The sequence below is a fragment of the Otolemur garnettii genome, unplaced genomic scaffold (assembly GCF_000181295.1).
Source record: "Otolemur garnettii isolate 467f Iridium unplaced genomic scaffold, OtoGar3 scaffold00194, whole genome shotgun sequence".
Taxonomy (NCBI): Eukaryota; Metazoa; Chordata; class Mammalia; order Primates; family Galagidae; genus Otolemur; species Otolemur garnettii.
The window spans coordinates 488,296-507,726 of NW_003852589.1; the positions used below are offsets into that span (position 1 = coordinate 488,296).

General features: G+C 37.3%; 1 protein-coding gene across 5 annotated transcripts in view; it reads left to right on the forward strand.

Moving 5' to 3' along the window:
• Nucleotides 1–19,431, forward strand: part of TJP1 (tight junction protein 1) — a 100,245-nt gene that overhangs the window by 56,822 nt on the left and 23,992 nt on the right. For all 5 annotated transcript variants that reach the window (XM_023507614.1, XM_012812194.2, XM_023507615.1 and 2 more), the window contains exons 9-15: nucleotides 7,500–7,639; nucleotides 8,753–8,858; nucleotides 11,337–11,487; nucleotides 13,839–13,947; nucleotides 14,907–15,126; nucleotides 15,594–15,778; nucleotides 15,881–15,976. In XM_023507614.1, the coding sequence (XP_023363382.1) occupies nucleotides 7,500–7,639; nucleotides 8,753–8,858; nucleotides 11,337–11,487; nucleotides 13,839–13,947; nucleotides 14,907–15,126; nucleotides 15,594–15,778; nucleotides 15,881–15,976 (1,007 nt within the window). The remainder of the gene's footprint in view (nucleotides 1–7,499; nucleotides 7,640–8,752; nucleotides 8,859–11,336; nucleotides 11,488–13,838; nucleotides 13,948–14,906; nucleotides 15,127–15,593; nucleotides 15,779–15,880; nucleotides 15,977–19,431) is intronic.

The following is a 19,431-nucleotide window of genomic DNA, read 5'->3' on the forward strand; positions in this document are numbered from 1 at the left end:
TAGCTTTAAAAATGGTATTTTACTAGAGTAAATATTTTGCTGCTATTTGTTTTCTATATTAAGGTTATTTTTTAAACATGGCCTAACTAATTGGTTGGGAAGGTGTTTGAGTTCTCTGGAAGTATCAGGGCAAGTATCATGAACTGGTGACCTGGCAGATCTTTCCTGTCAGAGTCTAAGGAGGAGACAGAAAGCAGAGTTGCATTGAATAAAGGAAGTTTAATGTAAAGAACTTAAACATAACAACCAACATTGGAGTAATGAGGGATTGGCTAGTAAGAAGTCAGGAGAACTCTAAAGAATGTAAGAACTTGCAGGTAATAAAGAGCAGCCACTACTCTGGTGCGGAGAAAGTGCCAAAGGCAGAGACTCCCATGCTGTGCCCAGGACTGAGGTCCAACCTTCTCAATGAGGCCACAGCCATGGCTCCCTAAGCGGCAGAGAGTTTGCTGTGACGTGATGTGATATGTCACCAGTCAGACTTGTAGGATATTTGCACTGTGCGATGCCCAGGCACTGTGTCATCATACGCTTTGCACTGCAAACCATATGAGTCTCTGGGGCAAGCTGCTAGCCAGTGGGAACTTTGGAGGCTGTGCCCTGCGGGAAGGGGGATGAAGCTTCCTCCTACACACCCTGCAGGCCCCTCTGCTGACCAGGCTGCCTGCACCAAGGGGCCCCAAACAGCTGTGGTTTGACACCTGAATTGTTTTCACTTAACCTGTTACTCCTTGCTGATCTGACTGAGTGCATTAATGTGCTAGCCTATTCACACAGTTGATTGGGTAAGACTTAAGGCTCTGTTTATAATGAGTTTATTTTTGTGAAATATAAAAACTCTCTTCAGAGATGCCTTTCTCCTCTATCTTTGTCAGACAGCTGTCTATAAGAGTTTAACCAAATGTATGGATCATTACCATTGTATTGATCTGTATAAGTTAAAAAATTCAAAAAACAAAACCTGTCTTTTTATCTTTCTGTGGGAAAGCAGAACTGCCCTTAAGTGGGTACCTTGGAATGCCTGAAGTCTTCTAGCCTAGTAGGAGCCAGAGTGTGGCAGGTAAACGTGAATCTGACTCAGAACATAAATACATAAATGGCCTTCATGTAAAGTCAGCGTTCTTCATAATAGCAAAAATATATATGTGTGTGTGTGTGTGTGTGTGTGCGTGTTTAAGCTTAGACATTTGAGGACCATGAGGATAAAGTTCTGTGAGGAAAGGGTGTTTTCCTTATCACAGTGTTACCAGTTTCCTTCAGTAATTGCCACTGATTGTAAACTAATTTCGTGTGTGTAAGTTCAGTTTTTGTCTTGACTTAGTGGTCATATTTGCTCATAATATCATAATAGAACATTTTAATATTTGGAAAAGTCGATTTGTTTTGTTTTACGCTGTAGATCTGCGCTGCCCGTGAGCATAGCTGCTAGCCACATGTGGCTATGAGCATCTGAAATGTTGTAAGGGTGAAATACGTAGTGTATTATAAAGACAGAGCACACAAAAAAGAATGTAAAATGCCTCATTAATGATTTGTATTGATTATATGGTGAAATAATGTTTTAGATATATAATTTTTTGATATAAAGTCTCATTGTGTTGCCCAGGCTGGTCTCAGACTCTGGGCATCAGCTTCCTAAGGAGCTGTGGCTTGCAGGCATGTGCCACTGTGCTAGCTAAATAAAATTTATAAATTGATTTTACCTTGTTTTGTTTAACATGGATTCTAGAAATTTTTCAATTACGTAAGCAACTCGCTTCGTAATTCTGGTAAGCAGCCCTACTCCAGTCTCCATGTCTTACTGGATAATGACTCCATCTTTCGGTAGATAATGGAAGTGCAAAAGAGGAACAATAGTTTTCCAGGTATTAATTGTATGAAAAACTTAATAGAATAGTGTGAATTTTATCCATAGGAAATGTTATTTTTAAAGGTTAACTGCTTTTTAAGTCATGATAATTATGCCACAGGGCAAAAGGGTAATAGACAATGGGTTATAAAAACTATCCAAAAATACAAATATTAGCAGGAGTTCTGTGTGGCTTACAGAGCAAGTGTCCTAATAGCACATAATATGTTGGTTATTGGGGAAAACATTTGTGTCAAAATATTATAATTTTAAATTTCAGAAGCTTTTTTCACTTATAATAAATTGGAATTATTTATCTTTTATAAGCAAATAGTTAAATTCTGATTGTTGTAGGACAATAAAAATCTATTAATAGAACTCTAAATTTTGTAGCTCTTTAATTTTATTTTTTAAAAATAATTCTACATTTAAATTATTTGTATTCTTTAATGCAAAGAATGCAGGAATAATTTATTATTTTTCACTGCCCTTATACCCTGAAGAGGTTAGCATAATTTGGGGTTAGAACATAATTGTATTTATTTATATTTACTTAATTGTGCTATTTTATTACATAAGGCAAGGGCTAAAACTTTTGACATTTTATGATTTAAAAGTAGCTCATACTTGTTTGATCTAGAAAGTACCTTGGTTTTTTCTTTGTTTTTTTCAAAAAGACTATATGTAATTTAAAAGTAGGACACCCCCCATAGAATATGAATATGAAAATAGAACTATAGAAAGTGCTTATTACACCTCTAGGCTCTAACATGATTATGAACAAAGCAGCCTGAGACGAAAAAAGAAAGAAAGAAACAAAGTGTGTGCTTATATTTTACCCTATAAGGAGGAAAACATAGGAAGAAATTTTTTCTTGCTAAGACTGGTTAATAATATGCATTAATAAAACCAAGGTATTAATATTTGTTTAATGTTAGACTTTATTTTTAAAATAATTTTTTTATCAATCTTTATAAGTAATAATATATAAGTATATTCTTATGAAAATTGAAACAGGGATAAATCTAGAATTCTGTGCCACTGTTTTGGCTCCGTCTCCCTCCAAGGTGATGCACTGTCTCCTGACTCTGTCTCGGTCGTGTTTTACACGTGAGCGTGTACAGACACCTCTGTCTGTCCCTGTGAGGATATGTGTGTGTGGAGACTGTTCTTTATGCCTGAGTGGTGTTCTACCATATACATTCTGTAATTTGTGCATCTTAACTTCACGTTTTGTTTTCAAGGCATTTTTCTGTCTATATGTAGAGTTCTATTTCATTATAACTTATATTAATATTTGTTTTCAGTTATGAGAATAGTTTATATACACTTACTAGAACAAATAAAATAGGCCAGGCACAGTATCTTGTAAACCTGCAGTCCCAGCACTTTGGGAGGCTCAGGTGGGAGGATTGCTTGAGGCCAGGAGTTCAAGACCAGTCTGGGCAACATAGCAACACCCCATCTCTAAAAAAGTTTTGTTTTTGTTTTGTTTTGTTTTTTGTAGAGACAGAGTCTCACTTTATCGCCCTTGGTAGAGTGCTGTGGCGTCACAGCTCACAGCAACCTCCAACTCCTGGGCTTAGGCAATTCTCCTGCCTCAGCCTCCCAAGTAGTTGGGACTACAGGCTCCCACCACAACACCTGGCTAATTTTTTGTTGCAGTTTGGCTGGGGCCAGGTTTAAACCCGCCACCCTTATTAAATGGGGCCGGCAGCCTACTCACTAAGCCATAGGCGCCACCCTCTAAAAAAGTATTTTTAAGTGGCTAGGCACGGTGGCATACACCTGAAGTCCCAGCTACTTGGAAGGTCGAGGCAGGGGGATTATTTGAGTCCAAGAATTAGAGTTTATAGAGAGCTATGATTAGGCTGCTGTACTCCAACCTTGGAGACAGACCTTGTCTCAATTTAAAAGAACAAGTAAAACATAATCTAATTTATTAACTTCACCCTCAGTTCTCCTCTTTCCCTATATTCGTAAAGACATTTGGCATCTTATACAGTGTTTCATGTTTTCTTAATAATTAAAAAACATCAGGCACTATAATTATTCCTCAGCTACATTATTTCAGTTAAACAATATAAGGTGAACATCCTTCTAGTTTATTCTTTTAATAAGAAGCTTTCCATATTTGGGGAAGTTTGTTACCAGTTTTTACCCATGCTGACAACCTTGGAGTAAGCCCCTTTCCCCCGCTTTCATATACCGTGCTGGCATTTTTATTTCTAACATGGTTAAAAGGTATGTTTGTGTTACATAAAATTGTTATGGCCAGATTACTTTTCAAAAGTAATGTGTGAGACCACACTTGTTTCTCAAAATCCCATGTTTACCAGTGTAATGGTAACTTACTTTGAATTGACATTTTTCTTACTACTAATAGGGGAAATTTTTTTCGTAAGATCACTGACCATTCGGATTTCTTCTTGGTAAATTGTCTGATTCATTTCTCTCTCTTTTTTTCTCTCTCTCTCATTTCTCTTGCTTTCTGTTAGGTGGATTTATTTTTCTGCATAATAAAAAGTCATAGTTAGAAATTATCATCTTTCCTATATGGCTTTTGAATTTACATCTTGCTTGAAAAGGTCCTCTTGTCTGAAAGAGTTTTATCATTTTTACTGCTATTTTTACTGGCATATTTTTTCCTTTTCATTTTCATCTGATTGTTACTGACACAAAAATCTGTTGATTTTTTAATGTAATTAAAATTCTCTTAATTCAGATAACTTTTAGTTGTCTTTAAGACTCATAAAACTTTTTCCCTTTCTCTCAAGTCCGTCTCATCAGAGTGAGACTACAGTAGTGTTGTTAGATTATTGTTGTACCATGACTGATCTTGATGTAAAATACCTTCAGTATTTATTAATAACAGGATGTTTGCTATTATTTGATGAAGATAATCTTTTGTAATTATATTACCTTTTTTTTTGCTTTATTTGTGGTTTTTATTAGGAATGACTGCAGAATTATCTCAAATGCCTGTTTGATATTAACCTTGTTTTCTGTACTATTTGGATATAGTAATGAATTATTTTGATAAATTCCTATTGTTGAACTAGCCTTGTACTCTTGAAATAATCCTGATAATAATCTTCTGATACACTGCTGTATCCCCTTAGCCACCATTTTATTTAGAAATTATTACCCTCTCATTCATCATGAAAAATATCTATTTTTTTCTCTTTGTATTGCCCTCACCTAGGTTTGAGGGTTAAGATTCTGGTAGCCTGAGATCGGATCGCTGATCACTAGAATATTGTTGGGAGACGGATACATGGGGTTTTATGATGTTATTCTCTGCATATGTGTATATTTGGAAATAACAAATTTTAAAAATTGAATTAGAAAGCTTTTTATATTTTCCTTTGGTCTAGGAAATTAAACAAGTTATTTTTTTGACATTGGGAGGACACAGCCTTAAAACCATGTACTTAATTTATCTTTTTATTCAGGGAATACTTATCAGCTTTTTAAGAAAATAAGTCTTGAAGTCAAGCCGCTAAGGTGCCAGCCTCATACACCAGAGCTGGCAGGTTCAAATCCAGCCTAGCCCTGCCAAATAGCAATGACAACTACAACTAAAAAATAGCCAGGTATTGTGGTGTGTGCCTGTAGTCCCAGGTACTTGGGAGGGCGAGGCAAGAGAATTGCCTAAGCCCAGGAGTTGGAGGTTGCTGTGAGCTGTGATATCACAGCACTCTACCTAGTACCTAGAATGACAGCTTGAGGCTCTGTCTCAAAAAAAAAAGAAAAGCAGTCTTAGTACAACTTTTATAATTTGTATCATTCTCAGGAAACTATTAATGGACGTTTACCTTTATTGTTTTGTTTGTTGCCATTAAAACTGGTACCAGAATGAATATTCTTTTATTATTTATTTATTTGTTTTTTAGAAACAGGGTCTCTGTCAAGGTTGTAGTGCAGTGCAACCCAGCCTGAATATTCTTATAAATGTCTTTTTGAGCATATTTGTTAGTATTCCTGTAGGGTAAACGCTAGAAATGGAATAACAGGCTGTGATATATTTAGATTTTTTGTTTTGATAAATCCTATTTTGACTGCAAATAGTTATACACTGTTTTTTATCATCATTAAATGAGTGTCTGTCTTTCTGTATCCTCTGCAGTTCATGTCAGCATATGGACATTTTCATGGTGGTGATTTCTAATTTTGATTTGTATTTTCCTAGTTACTAGTGAGGTTGGATGTGTTTGCATATTGATTGCCTATTTTTGTGTATACTTTTTGGTGAATTGCTTCTTTATAGTATTTGTTCATTTTTCTCTTGAGTTGTCTAATTGATAGTTCTCTATTTTTTTAAATAAATTAACACAGAAAGTTTCTTTTTAAATATTGTAGGTCAGTATATAGTTTTCTTGTATATACATATGAAACTCTTACTATTTGCTTGTTCAAATTATATAAAATTGCTAATATTGAGCTATTTGAACCCAAAAAACTCCATATTGTTTGGTTCAATCTAGTATTACATTTCCCCCCAATTATTTGCATATCTATCTGTAAACTCTTATTTGTCACATAATCACTTTTGTTGATGTAATACTATGGCTTCCGTTCATTAAGCCTTATTTTAAAAAGTCATTGCCTTTCCTACTGATGGTATAAATGTTTAAAAATGTTTGTTTAGGAATTTATTTCATCTAAATTGATGTGCATAGAGATCTAATTTTTCTAAATTGTGGACAGTTGTCCCAACACCATACTATTAAATAAATAGGACTATTTAATAAATAGTATGTTCTTTTAAAACAATTTTAGAGGCCGGGCACACCTATAATCTTAGCACTCTGGAAGGCCAAGGCAGGTGGATTACTTCAGCTCAAGAGTTTGAGACCAGCCTGAGCAAGAGCAAAACCCTGTCTCTAAAAACCAGCCAGGGGTTGTAGTGGGGAGGCTGAACCAAGAGGATTGCTTGAGCTCAAGAGTTTAAGGTTTCTGTGAGCTATGACGCCACAGCCCTCTACCAAGGGTGACAGGTGAGACTCTGTCTCAAAAATAAATAAATAAAACAATTTTGGAATGTCACGAATAAACTTTGTTACTGTGGATATATTTTCATTCCCTCCCTCCCTTTCTCCCTTGCTTCCTTCCTTCCTTCCTTCTCTCATTCCCTCCCTCCCTTCCTCTTTTCTTCCCTCCTTACGGCCCTCTCTCCCTCCTTACTTCCTCCTAGGCTTAAGTGCAGTGTGTCATCATAGGACACTCAGACTCCTGGGCTCAAGCATCTTCCTGCTTCAACCTCGCAAGTAGCTGGGACTACAGGTGCATGCCACCCCACCTGGCTGATTTTTTAAATTTTTTGTAGAGACAAGTTCTCACTGTTGTCCAGACTGATTTCAAACCCCCGGGTGGGTTCAAGTGGTCCTCCCACCTCACCTCCTAAGGTGTTAGGTACAGGTGTGAGCCACTCTCCTTGGCCTATTTTTAATTTTATTACATTGCTCTGTTCATTTTTTTCTGTGGTAATGCTATTGTTTTAATTACTATTTTTTTATATTTTGATAACTGTTAGAGCAAGTCCCTTGTCACTGTTTTTTAAATTTGTCTTGCCTCTTATACTGTCTCCTTACAAATTATGTCCAAAATCATTCTTACCATGTTAATTTTTAATTTTAATAACTTACAGTCTGCGGAGCAGGGAGGAAGAGAGAATTTCTAAACCTGGGGCCGTCTCAACTCCCGTGAAGCCCACAGATGATCACACACCTAAAGCAGTGGAGGAAGTGACAGTTGAAAGAAATGAGAAACAAACGCCTGCCCTTCCAGGTGAGCCTGACGCAGTGGCGCGTTCAAAACAGTCCCGGTGAGCCTGAAGTGATTGTCACTTAGGAGAGTTACCCATGTGTCAGTTTTTCTGCGTGTGCCTTCCCAGCATTTTCCTGTGGTCAGGAGGTTGGCCTGGGTCAGTAGCCTTTCATGAAGGTGAATCTTTATTTTCTAGATAGAAAAAAAATTATGGTTAACGGCTCTTAGCGCTGGTAAGGTTGTTCTCCAACATCGTTCATTAAAGAAAAACATTAGTAATTGACATCAAAATTTAAAAAGTTACTTTATCTGTTGAAAGTGTTTTTATAAATCTCGACTGTATAAAGTACCTAGATCAGTGGTTCTCAAACTTCCTAATGCCATGGCCCTTTAATACAGTTCCTGTGTGTCGTGACCCACAGGTTGAGAACCGCTGCTCTAGATGACTAGCAGTGTGCAGGGTTCTGAGACGATTGCCTGAAAGGCCTGGAGATTTTGTTTCTGACATCTCTCAGCTCCTTTTCTCACATCTTCTGTCTTGCTCTGCCTGCTTCATGGCAGGAATATATAGATGTTTAAAAGCAAATTTTACCATAATAAGGAAAGGCAACTACTTTCAGTCTCAACAGAGAAAATGGATTCTCTTCTTATATCTTTTGTTATTCTGACTGAGAGAATAGATTTTTCAAGTGCTAAAAGCTGGAGCTGTGAACAGCATAGGTCAGGGGTCCTCAAACTTTTCAGGGGGCCAGTTCACTGTCCCTCAGACCGTTGGAGGGCCGGACTGCAGGCCCCAGGACGAGTCGGCTGCTAAGCAGGACAGGCAGCAGTGGCAAAAACACCCAGTGGGCTGGATAAATGTCCTAGGCAGGCTGCATGTGGCCTGCGGGCCGTAGTTTGAGGATACCTGGCATAGGTGGTTGTGTAACAAAAATACTTGTTATAAAGACTTTAGAATTTATAACTGTACTGTGTGCTCCAATCCATACGGTGCATACGCTCCTTGTCAGGATCTCTCATTTTTGCTGATGATTCATATATGTGTATTAAAAGTATTTTAATTATTTTGTTTATATAATTATTACCATGTTTTTATAAAGTGAGTCTTGCACAGTTTACATTTTTTTCTTCTAGAACCAAAGCCTGTGTATGCGCAAGTGGGGCAGCCAGATGTAGATCTACCTGTCAGCCCCTCTGACGGCGTCCTCCCTAATTCAACTCATGAAGATGGCATTCTTCGGTAATGTGATTTCAAAGTTATATAGTCTTTCTTGTCCATTAAGCTTATTTAGAGTGAGAATTTAATTATAGATTGTTTTGCATAAAAATCCCTTAAACCAATTAATACTATGGTTAGGTTGTTTCTTTTTGTATTAAGCAGTCTCTTATATGTGAGAGAAGATTAGAAGACAACAAAGAAACTTTTTGGGTGTTTTTTTTCTCACCACTGTCTTCTACCCAGCTTTTAGGTCAGGAATTACAAAAATAAAAAATTGGTTTCTATTCAGACATCATAATTTCCACAGCTTTCTCATGTCGTTGCATTTAAAAAAATCAGTGTTTCTCAACCTCAGCACTACTGACGTTTTGGGGCAGATAATTGTTCATCATGGGGGCCTGTCCTGAGCATTGTGGGACCAGTTGCTAATAGCACTCCCCTGCACGCTCAGTTGTGACCGACCACAAATATCTAGACATTATTAAGTGTTTCCTGTGGGCAAAATTATCAATGGTACTAGGCTCAAAAGTTAGTTTTTTATATCCTATACCTTTTATTACTTTATATTTACGCTTAGTAGAATTAAGATGCATATTCTATAAACATGTCAGATTCAAACTGTCAGGTTTTTGTCACCTCCATGGTAAAGGGATGGGTAAAAGGGGCATGATATAAATTACTGAAAATTGACAGAGTCCTCAAGTGGATTAGATATAGAACCTCCCACTCTCACTTTTTCTGCTTAAAAAAAATTGATTTGTTATTTTAAAACCCAGGTAGTCAAAGAGAAAAAGTTCTGAAGTAGGTTATGATTATGAAGTTTACATTTTTTTTTTTTTTTTTTTGGCACTTTTTGGTCAGGGCTGGGTTTGAACCCACCACCTCCGGCATATGGGGCCGGCGCCCTACTCCTTTGAGCCACAGGCGCCGCCCTATGAAGTTTAAAATTGTGCATTTTTAATGTTAGGTAATTGATAATTCAAACTTTTATAAATTTTAAAGGTATGGTTCCCTTCTTTTTCCTTTCTTGGGAATCTCTTGAAGCTTTTATAAGTCTTTAAGATTTAAGAAACGTTAATGATAAGATTCCAGAGATATTTCCTGGGAAAGCCCTGAAAATCAAATACTGAAGAGGATTTGAAGATGGTGGACTGGATGAGTAGCTGAGCCAGAAAAGGCTGCTTTTTCATTTAAATCCAGTGAGTGGATTTGAGGCAGAAATAGTCTGCTTTTTAACTTTTCAAAAGCCAGATTACATAACTATTGTTCTTTTTGAGTGGCATGAGATCGGTCAGAATTAGAAGAGGATTTCCAAGGACCTGAAGATTTTGAGGAAATGTTTTAGAGAACTTTGTATGCAGCTGGTTTAGGAACGGCGTCTGTGAGACTGCTTTTCACTTGGTTGGAAAAGCAGGGCACCCCTACAGCCAAGGGGCTTGGTCCACTGGTGATTAAGCTGGAGAGATCAGGGTGCACAGGGTGAACGACCTTATCTAACCTGCATACTCTTAATTTTTTGTGTAGCTAATATTAGTTCCAGGTCAGGAAGCTGGATCAAAAATGAATACATTATAAGAAATCTGTTCTCCCTCTCTCTATTTATTCATTCATTCATTCATTCAATTTGTATTTTTTATTATTTTCTATTAGCTTCTTATAATTTATTACTATTTAGTGATTTAATAACTCTACACCTTGTGTCAGAATAGGTAATAGGTGTGCCTTCTTGGCTAGGTATTGGGGGTCATTATGAAAACTTAGAAGAGAAATACAAAGAGTAATTTATAACTATGATCTGTTTTTACCCTATTCATCTAAGCCATCCTTTGGTATTTAAGAGTGTCTTAAGGTGGTGTGTGCATGGATTAATTTCTTTCCATTCTTTCTCTAACAAGAAAGAGGCAGAATTTGGATATGGGAGTAGTCTAGAAAGGCTGGAGGATTGTGGGCATCAGAGTAAGTGAACTATTGAAAGAGTCCACCATCTGCAGAGTTTAAAAATCACTGTCTATTGGATGCAGAGATCACAATACTAAGAGCCCGGTTTTGACTCCATGATACTAGGAAAATCAGCCAATTTATGCTTTAGTTTCTACCTTTATGAATAACAGGACTTTTCACTTATTCAATAGAGATGATACGCTGGGAGTTGGAGGTAGAAAAAATGGAAGACTTTTTAGCCACTGGGTAGCGACTGGGAATATAACACCCAGGACTCTGAGAGTTGAGAAACATTGTAATTTTATACATTAGTCACTTAAAGCAGTACTTAGATACTAAATTTAGATATTCCAAAATTTATTTTATTAATCAAAAGACAAAGTGTTACAAAACCTGATTTTGAATTCTAACACTAAATTTCATTCTGTAAATTAATGATGTGTGGGAAGTGTTCTGAAATGATGGTTCTTGATGTATTTCTGACTGTGGTTTTCATTGTAGCAGTTTGCTATAACTTTTTAAGCTTCTCTGTTTCAAATGAAATACCTATTTTAACAGGCCCAGCATGAAATTGGTAAAATTCAGAAAAGGAGATAGTGTGGGCTTGCGGCTGGCTGGAGGAAATGACGTTGGAATATTTGTAGCTGGTGTTCTAGAAGACAGCCCTGCAGCCAAAGAAGGCTTAGAGGAAGGCGATCAGATTCTCAGGGTATGTCAATGTTTCATCTTACATGAGTTTGAAAGTACTTGGACCTCAAGTAAAAGGGATCAAACCTAACAAACCTAGTGTTGTCAATTAGATTATAACCTGTATTCAATCTCTTGAACCAGTTAATCTTTCAGAGTAAGAATCCATGAGGTCTGTCCTATGCTGGACTTGTCACTTTCCTTTCCTGCATTAATAATGAATTATCCTTCACTGCTGTGTCCGAGTGTTACTATACTGCACACTGTTTCATTTTAGTCACTAGTGTTCCTTGCATCTGCAAGAATGTATCTTATATTCCTGTTGTGCTGGTATATCTCCTGGGGAATCTTTTAAAGTTAAACTGCACATCGGACTGGCAAGACTCTGCCAGTGGCCACACCACGTTAGCAGGCCGCATCAGGTGCTGGTCTTCTGTGGGATTCATCTTCACAGGTGTCCACACAACCTCTGGGACCTTCTTCACCCCAGATAATGGCACAGGCACAGGGAGATGGTTTCCCTCAGGGGCAGATATGTGAACTGTGCTAGCTTTGAATCCCCATAACTCACAGGAGACAGCATCCTGGAAAGTCAGGAAAGGCTGGTTTGGGTACAGCCTGTCGTAGAGGTCTTTGGGGTCTTGTTTCTCTTCTTTCCTTTTCTTTCTTTTTTTGCCATAAGTGGTGTTGCCTAGCAACAGTACTATCTTCATGTGTCCCTTACTTCTCTTTTTAAAATATCCAAACCTCCATTTGATTTCTGTTAGATAAACTGTATCCCATTTCAATCAGAAGATCAAATCTATTACTCTGTCTCCACCTCAAAGTGTCTTGGTCACCTGTCTTCTGGTTTCTGTGTCCATTCAGCCTACTTCTTTATTAATTAATTCTAAAGCAGTGATTCTCAACCTTCCTAATGCCATGACCCTTTAATACAGTTCAACAAAAATAATTTGATAGTTGGGGGTCACCACAACATGAGGAACTGTATTAAAGGGTTGCGGCATTAGGAAAGTTGAGAACCACTGCTCTAAAGCTTTAGAGATGTCAGTATCTCTCTGCTTCTCCCTTGTCAGTCTCCATCTTGGGTTTAGTTGCTCCAGTGAGCAACCCATAATAGAATCTCTCAGTCTGAGCAGTCTCCTGAGCCCCCTTAGACTGGCACCAAGGGCCATTTTCATCTGATCCTGCTCCTTTCCCTTCAGACTTAGCACATCACAAAGTTAAAGCCTTCTCTCTGACTGATTTCCACCTGACAGTATATATGATTCCTTCTGGTGGTGCTTACATTGTTCTTAATCCAATTACGTCAAAAAGTTTGAACACTGTATTGGATTATGTTCACTGTATCAAGGAAATAGACCTATTTTCTTACCCACCTCATCCCTTGTTTTGAAGTAATCAGGACATACATTTAAAAAATGTTTTTTAATAGTTCACTTTCATTTGGTATCATAAAAGTAAGTAGCATCTATTTGGTGGGTTTTTTTTTTGTTTGTTTGTTTGTTTTGCTTTTTAATTTGGAAGATTTCCAAAAGTTGAAAACAAGAAAGCTCACTTGTAATCCTGTAAGTCACTGGTGATGTCTTATTAAGTTTCATTTTGGCACTAAGGAGCTTCTGATAGGAATAGATACTAATTTGGCATACACTGAGCGTGTGTTACCCAGATGCAGTTACAAGGATGCTCTGTTGCATACTCTTTTTTTTAATCCCATTTCTTTAGATTTCTTCTGTCAGTGACTCATAAAAAGCAAGACTATACAGTGTATCCCAAAAGTCACACATGAAGATACTACACACAGGGAAAATGCGAAATTGTGCTACATGTACCTTTATTTACAAAAATATTCATAATAAAATTTTACAAATATTTACAAAATATTTTCTATATGTTGACCACCTCTTTCTAAAATATTATGACTATTTTGTAAATAAAGGTACACTTAGCTACAATTTCCCATTTTCCCTATGAATGGCAATTTCATGAGTAACTTTTGGGACACCCTGGATTATACATTCATAGAATTTATATTTTAAAATTTTAAAACCAGGGACTTTACAATAATAATAAATACTTGAAATTGGAAATTATCTTTTTTGGTCTAAATTGGTTAGATTTTACAATGGATGAATTTTAACATCAAGATAAACTGTGACTACTATTTAAATGAATTTACACCTTCAACTCACTTGACACTCTGTTTGTTTTAAATTAGAAGATGCTATTTTGTTCAAAGTAAAATAAATGTTTCCCTCTTAAGGATGTGACATTTTCAGATTAAGTGGACTCAGATTATTTGCGACCCGTCTATGTAAATATTTTTATATTCTTAAACAGTCAGGAGTGATTTCTGAAATCTCATTTTAATAGGTGAACAATGTAGATTTCACAAATATCATAAGAGAAGAAGCTGTCCTTTTCCTGCTTGACCTTCCCAAAGGCGAAGAAGTGACCATCCTGGCTCAGAAGAAGAAGGATGGTGAGTTGCTGTTAGAAAAAGAAAAGAAACTTGTGGAGTTGGAGGACGTACACAGAAATTGATTCAGTTTTTTAAAATAAATTACTGCAAGCTGAGTGATGAATGAATTGTTAACCTCAGAGAGAGTTGATTTTTTTACTTTAAGTTATTTAGGGGCACAGAATCTTGAAGTGACTCTTACTATCAGCACATGAATAGTACCAACCTCTGTGGCATTCTAATTTAAGCAAACTACCATTCAGTTCTTCGCATGTCAGAATTCTGTTTGATTACTAGTCATGAGAATCATACGAGAGTGTATGTAGGCAGCTTTGAAGTTTTGTACTGACATTTTCTAGGCAGATGTTTATTAGCATTAATTGGAGAGAAAACCTAATTTTCTGTGATGAAGCAGATAAATTTTTCATTTAAAATGAGGTTTCTCAGCTTCAGCACTGTTGACATTTAGCGTGAAATAATGCTGTGTTTGGGGGGCTGCCCTTCTCATTGTGGGGTGCTGAGGAACATTACCAGCCTGCACTCACTAGATGAGAGGCTGGTGACACAGACTCCAGTCCCCCTTTTCAGCGCATACAGTTACAATTAGAAATACTGACAAACGTCCCCTGAGAGGGCAAAGGATAAAATTGCCCTGTTTTGAGGACTACTGGTTTAAAATATGGAAATGTCCATAATGTTTGCAGATAAATTAAATGATATAAATAGAAACACGTGTGTAGCTTGGGACAAATCACTCGATCTGTTTCTGTATCAGTTTCTTCATCTATAAAAATACAAGTTCTCATTTCCTGAGGCAATGGTGATAAATAACGAGAGACAAAATACCTGATCCACTGTAAGAATTTAGCATTTGTTAGATACTATTAATATTATTGGCAACATCTTCATGTAATGTGTTCTCTTCAGATTAATTTCTTATCCCACTAAATACTGATAATGTGTGTTTTCATTCCTTTTAGTTTATCGTCGCATTGTAGAATCTGACGTAGGAGATTCTTTCTATATTAGGACCCATTTTGAATATGAAAAGGAATCTCCCTACGGACTTAGTTTTAACAAAGGAGAAGTGTTCCGTGTTGTGGATACCTTGTATAATGGAAAACTGGGCTCTTGGCTTGCTATTCGGATTGGCAAAAATCATAAGGAGGTAGAACGAGGCATCATCCCCAACAAGAACAGGTATGAGTGTGAGGATCCTTGTCCTCAAGTGACATAGAATGAGCTGAAAAAGAGGTGTGACACTTGTCATAGAACGAGCTAAGAGGTGTGACACTTGTCATAGAACGAGCTAAGAAAGAGGTGCGACACTTGTCATAGAACGAGCTAAGAAAGAGGTGCACACACTTGTCATAGAACGAGCTAAGAAAAGTGGACACACTTATCATAGAACGAGCTAAGTAGCTGATGTAGATACTTGTCATACAGTGGATTAAGTAAATGATAAGAGTTTCACTGGGAAACTGGTAATATAAAGAATTATTTTATATTCTTAATAATTCTCATTAATATCTATAACAAATTAGTTGCACAGATTCCTCTCTGTTGCAGCTATTAACTTCTATTCAGTATTGTGCTGTTTCATTTCATTGTGGGTCGTCTTGATTTTTTTTTTTTGTGGAATGCTCTTATTTTATTTATCTTTCTAGAGCTGAGCAGCTAGCCAGTGTACAGTACACACTTCCAAAGACAGCAGGGGGAGACCGGGCTGACTTCTGGAGATTCCGAGGTCTTCGCAGCTCCAAGAGAAATCTTCGAAAAAGCAGAGAGGATTTGTCAGCTCAGCCAGTTCAAACAAAGTTTCCAGCTTATGAAAGGGTAGTTCTTCGAGAAGGTAGTTTTATTTTTTACAGACTCACCTTATACCCTTTAATATCAGTATCTGAAGAAAGAAAAGGTATGAACTGTGCTGTGTTTTATTTGAATTTCTCTCCAGCTGGATTTCTGAGGCCTGTAACCATCTTTGGACCAATAGCTGATGTTGCCAGAGAAAAGTTGGCAAGAGAAGAACCAGACATTTACCAGATTGCAAGTAAGTAGCTTTGCGGGGGCTTCAGATGTGGTAGAAGGTGTTTCATTGGCAGTCATGCACACGTGTAAAAGGACAGGTCTTGTCCATTCACTGAATAAAAGTAAAACTTTGTTGTAAGTGAAAACTTTGTAGTTTATCTCATTCTTTTAATTTGGAAGGAAACTTGAGTGATCATGTCCTGGTTACACCAGTTCCCTTTAGTATGAAGAACTGCCACTTATGAAACTCTTAGCTTCACGAGAAAGCTGCGTACCACACAGTCTTGTTTAATCCTCACAGTAGGCCTGTGAGGTGGGAGTTGTGATGTCCACATTGGAAAGCGCAGCCTGAGCCTCAAGTGACTTGGTTGGCCAAGATTATCACCAACTGTTGTGACACTGAGCTAATAAGTGACAAAACTACGCTTTAACTGTAACGCTTTCTGGTTCTAATCCAGTGTTTTAATATTAAACTAACAAATATCCAAATATGTAAGAAGGGAAATAAAGCATGATTAATGCTATTGGTTATTATTGCAGTCATTTGTAGTAAGGTGGTATCAATATAAATATTGAGGCTACAGTACTTTCTATACCTAGTAATTTGGCTTACAGATCCTTTGTTTTATTAGTTTTGTGGTATTATGATAGTTTAAATCTATAAACTTAGTTATGACTTCTGGCTTGCTGTAAATTATCATATGTGTAAAAACTAAATTATGTTTGTCTAATTGTAAAACTATCATTGTCGGGTGGCGCCTGTGGTTTGGTGAGTAGGGTGCCGGCCCCATATACCAAGGGTGGCAGGTTCAAACCCACCCCGGCCAAACTGCAACACAAAATAGCCAGGCATTGTGGCAGGCACCTGTAGTCCCAGCTACTTGGGGAAGGCTAAGGCAAGAGAATTGCCTAAGCCCAAGAGCTGGAGGTTGCTGTGAGCTATGATGTGACAGCACTCTACCAAGGGTGACAAAGTGAGACTCTGTCTCTAAAATAAATAAATAGAGTTTTTAAAAAAACTATCACTGTCTATTTGGAAAAGGTAGAAAATTGATTCTGACATATATTATCATCACCCTAAGTTTGATCCTTCTGTTTTCTTCTGCCCTTGTAAGCATAGTTGGCAAGGTGTTATTTGTACTTTCAGGTTTTATTGGCGCCTGTAGTCCCAGATACTTGGGGGAGGCTGTTTATTTAGACTATTTAGGAAAGTTTATCTCTTGTTTTTGTTCTTGATAGGTAATGGCATATTTTCATTTTATTATAAGCCTTCAGTCAGTCGTGGTTTGATCAGTTTTTCTTTTGTCATATAGTTTATTTTAAATTTATTCTTTACTATTACAAGGATACAGAAATCTGTTCATGTTTTGCTTGTTTATGACCTGCCTTACTTCCCAAAGGGTTTGAATCCTTCAGAATACAGTTTTTTCCATATTTATGGGGTGGTTTTTTAGACAAATTCCCCTCAGTGGGAAGGAAGGGACCACAGGACATAAACATTTTCTGGCAGTTGATATGTATGATTGTTACTGATTTTCAGAGGGTTGTGCTGAGGGTTTTTGTTCCACTGGAACTGTATGAGACCCTTGTTGATGTTTTTAAACTACATAGTGCTAATTTAAAGAATCATAACATCACCCTTTGTTAAAATATTGCTTTTCATTTGGTTGCTGATGAACTTGAGTACAAATATTTATTTTTTGAAAATCAGAATATTTCTAGACAAATGATAGTAAAATTTGAGCAGATTAGAAATTGTTTATTTCTGGGGTGGCACCTGTGGCTCAAGGAGTAGGAGGCCAGCCCCATATACCAGAGGTGGTGGGTTCAAACCCAGCCCTGGACAAAAACTGCAAAAAAAAAAAAAAAAAAAAAAAAAAATATATATATATATATATACACACACACACACACACACATATATGTGTATATATATATATTTCTATTCCCCTTAATTTTTTCAGAAAAGATCTTTTTTGAGTCATTGTTTGTAGATAATATTTTACCTGAAAAAGTTAGTGGTAACCCTACCCATAACCAAATTCAGGGCTTTTAATTAAAGAAAAGCAAGTACGAAGACTGAGCAGCGATGTGCCTTAAAGGGTTTATTTCCTCCATAGCTGGGCTCTATAGTCAGGCCATTAAAATGGCAACTCAGGTAGTTTAGTTATGTGTCCATCTGAATCTAAGTAGAGTCTTTTGAGTTAAGGAATTAGTAGCATTTTCTCCAACCAAAACTCCCAGTTGGTCTTTCTCCTTAATTACCCTGTGTTCACCAGATTGGTAATTTTTCCCTGCTTGCCCTTGGAGCTTTGTCTTACAATAGTTTCATTCTCTAAACCCATTCTCCTGGTCCCTCAGTGTGGCTCACCTTTCCAGTGCTCTGCCCTTATCTGATCTAAAACACCAGAGCTCTTCCTTTCCTTGTAAACTTTCCTTCTGACCACAGTCACAAACATTGCTATGCCTTTTTGGTGAAGAACTTCATGTAAATTGGACTTCTGAGAGTTTTGGTTGGAAACAAGCCCAAGCTGCGTTGACCATATTCTATACCAGTGAAGAGGAAAAGGTTGCAGGGCGAAGCCATCAGCGGTCTCACAGTTGCACATTAGCGCCTTGCTCCTGGGTCCCCTTCTGTCCATGGGAACTCTGAGCCTAGAGCTCTCGCAGTTTGTGTGGCATTGTTGCTGACGACTTGCGGACTGCCTCAGCCAGCAGGGGCTGGGCAGGGCCGTGCACAGGCGTAAGTCTTAGTCTTAGCCTTACTCTTTCTCAGCGTGCCACACAGATCACAGCATTTCTTCCATGTGTCACCCAGGGTGAGATAGGGTGGCAGTGGGGCCATGCAGGCCAGGCCTGTGAATGCCACTCCAGAGCCTGGTTGGAGCCTGGAGGCAAAAAGAAAAATGTGTATGCCTAGCTCTATGTTTATGATGGCTCATTTTTTCCCAGAACATTTAAAGTAGTTGAGAAAATATTGAAAAGTATACTTATTAAAATTCACATTAGTTTAAGTGTAAATACTCAATACCACAGAATTTATTATCATTTTACTTTCCTGGCTTGATGAATACGTTTATCAATATTATTTTTTAAATCTTTATTTTATTTTCAGTTGAGAAAATTGCTATATTTGATAATTTCTCTTGACCAGGTGACAGTCTTAAATTTTACTCAAGTTCTGGTTGCAGATCAATTTTATTTAAAATTTTGATATGTTGTTTATAGATTTTTTTTTTTTTGGCATCAATTTGGTTTCTTTAAAAAAATACCACATTGGGCAGTGCCTGTGGCTCAAAGGAGTAGGGTGCCAGCTCCATATACCGGAAGTGGCAGGTTCAAACTCAACTGTGGCCAAAAACTGGGGGGGAAAAAAAACGCATCAAAATATTACCTGTTTCAATTACTGAAGTTTTGCTGCAGCCCCTTAATTTCACACCCAGAGCTGTCTTGCCTTCTAATCCTGGCTAAAAGCAT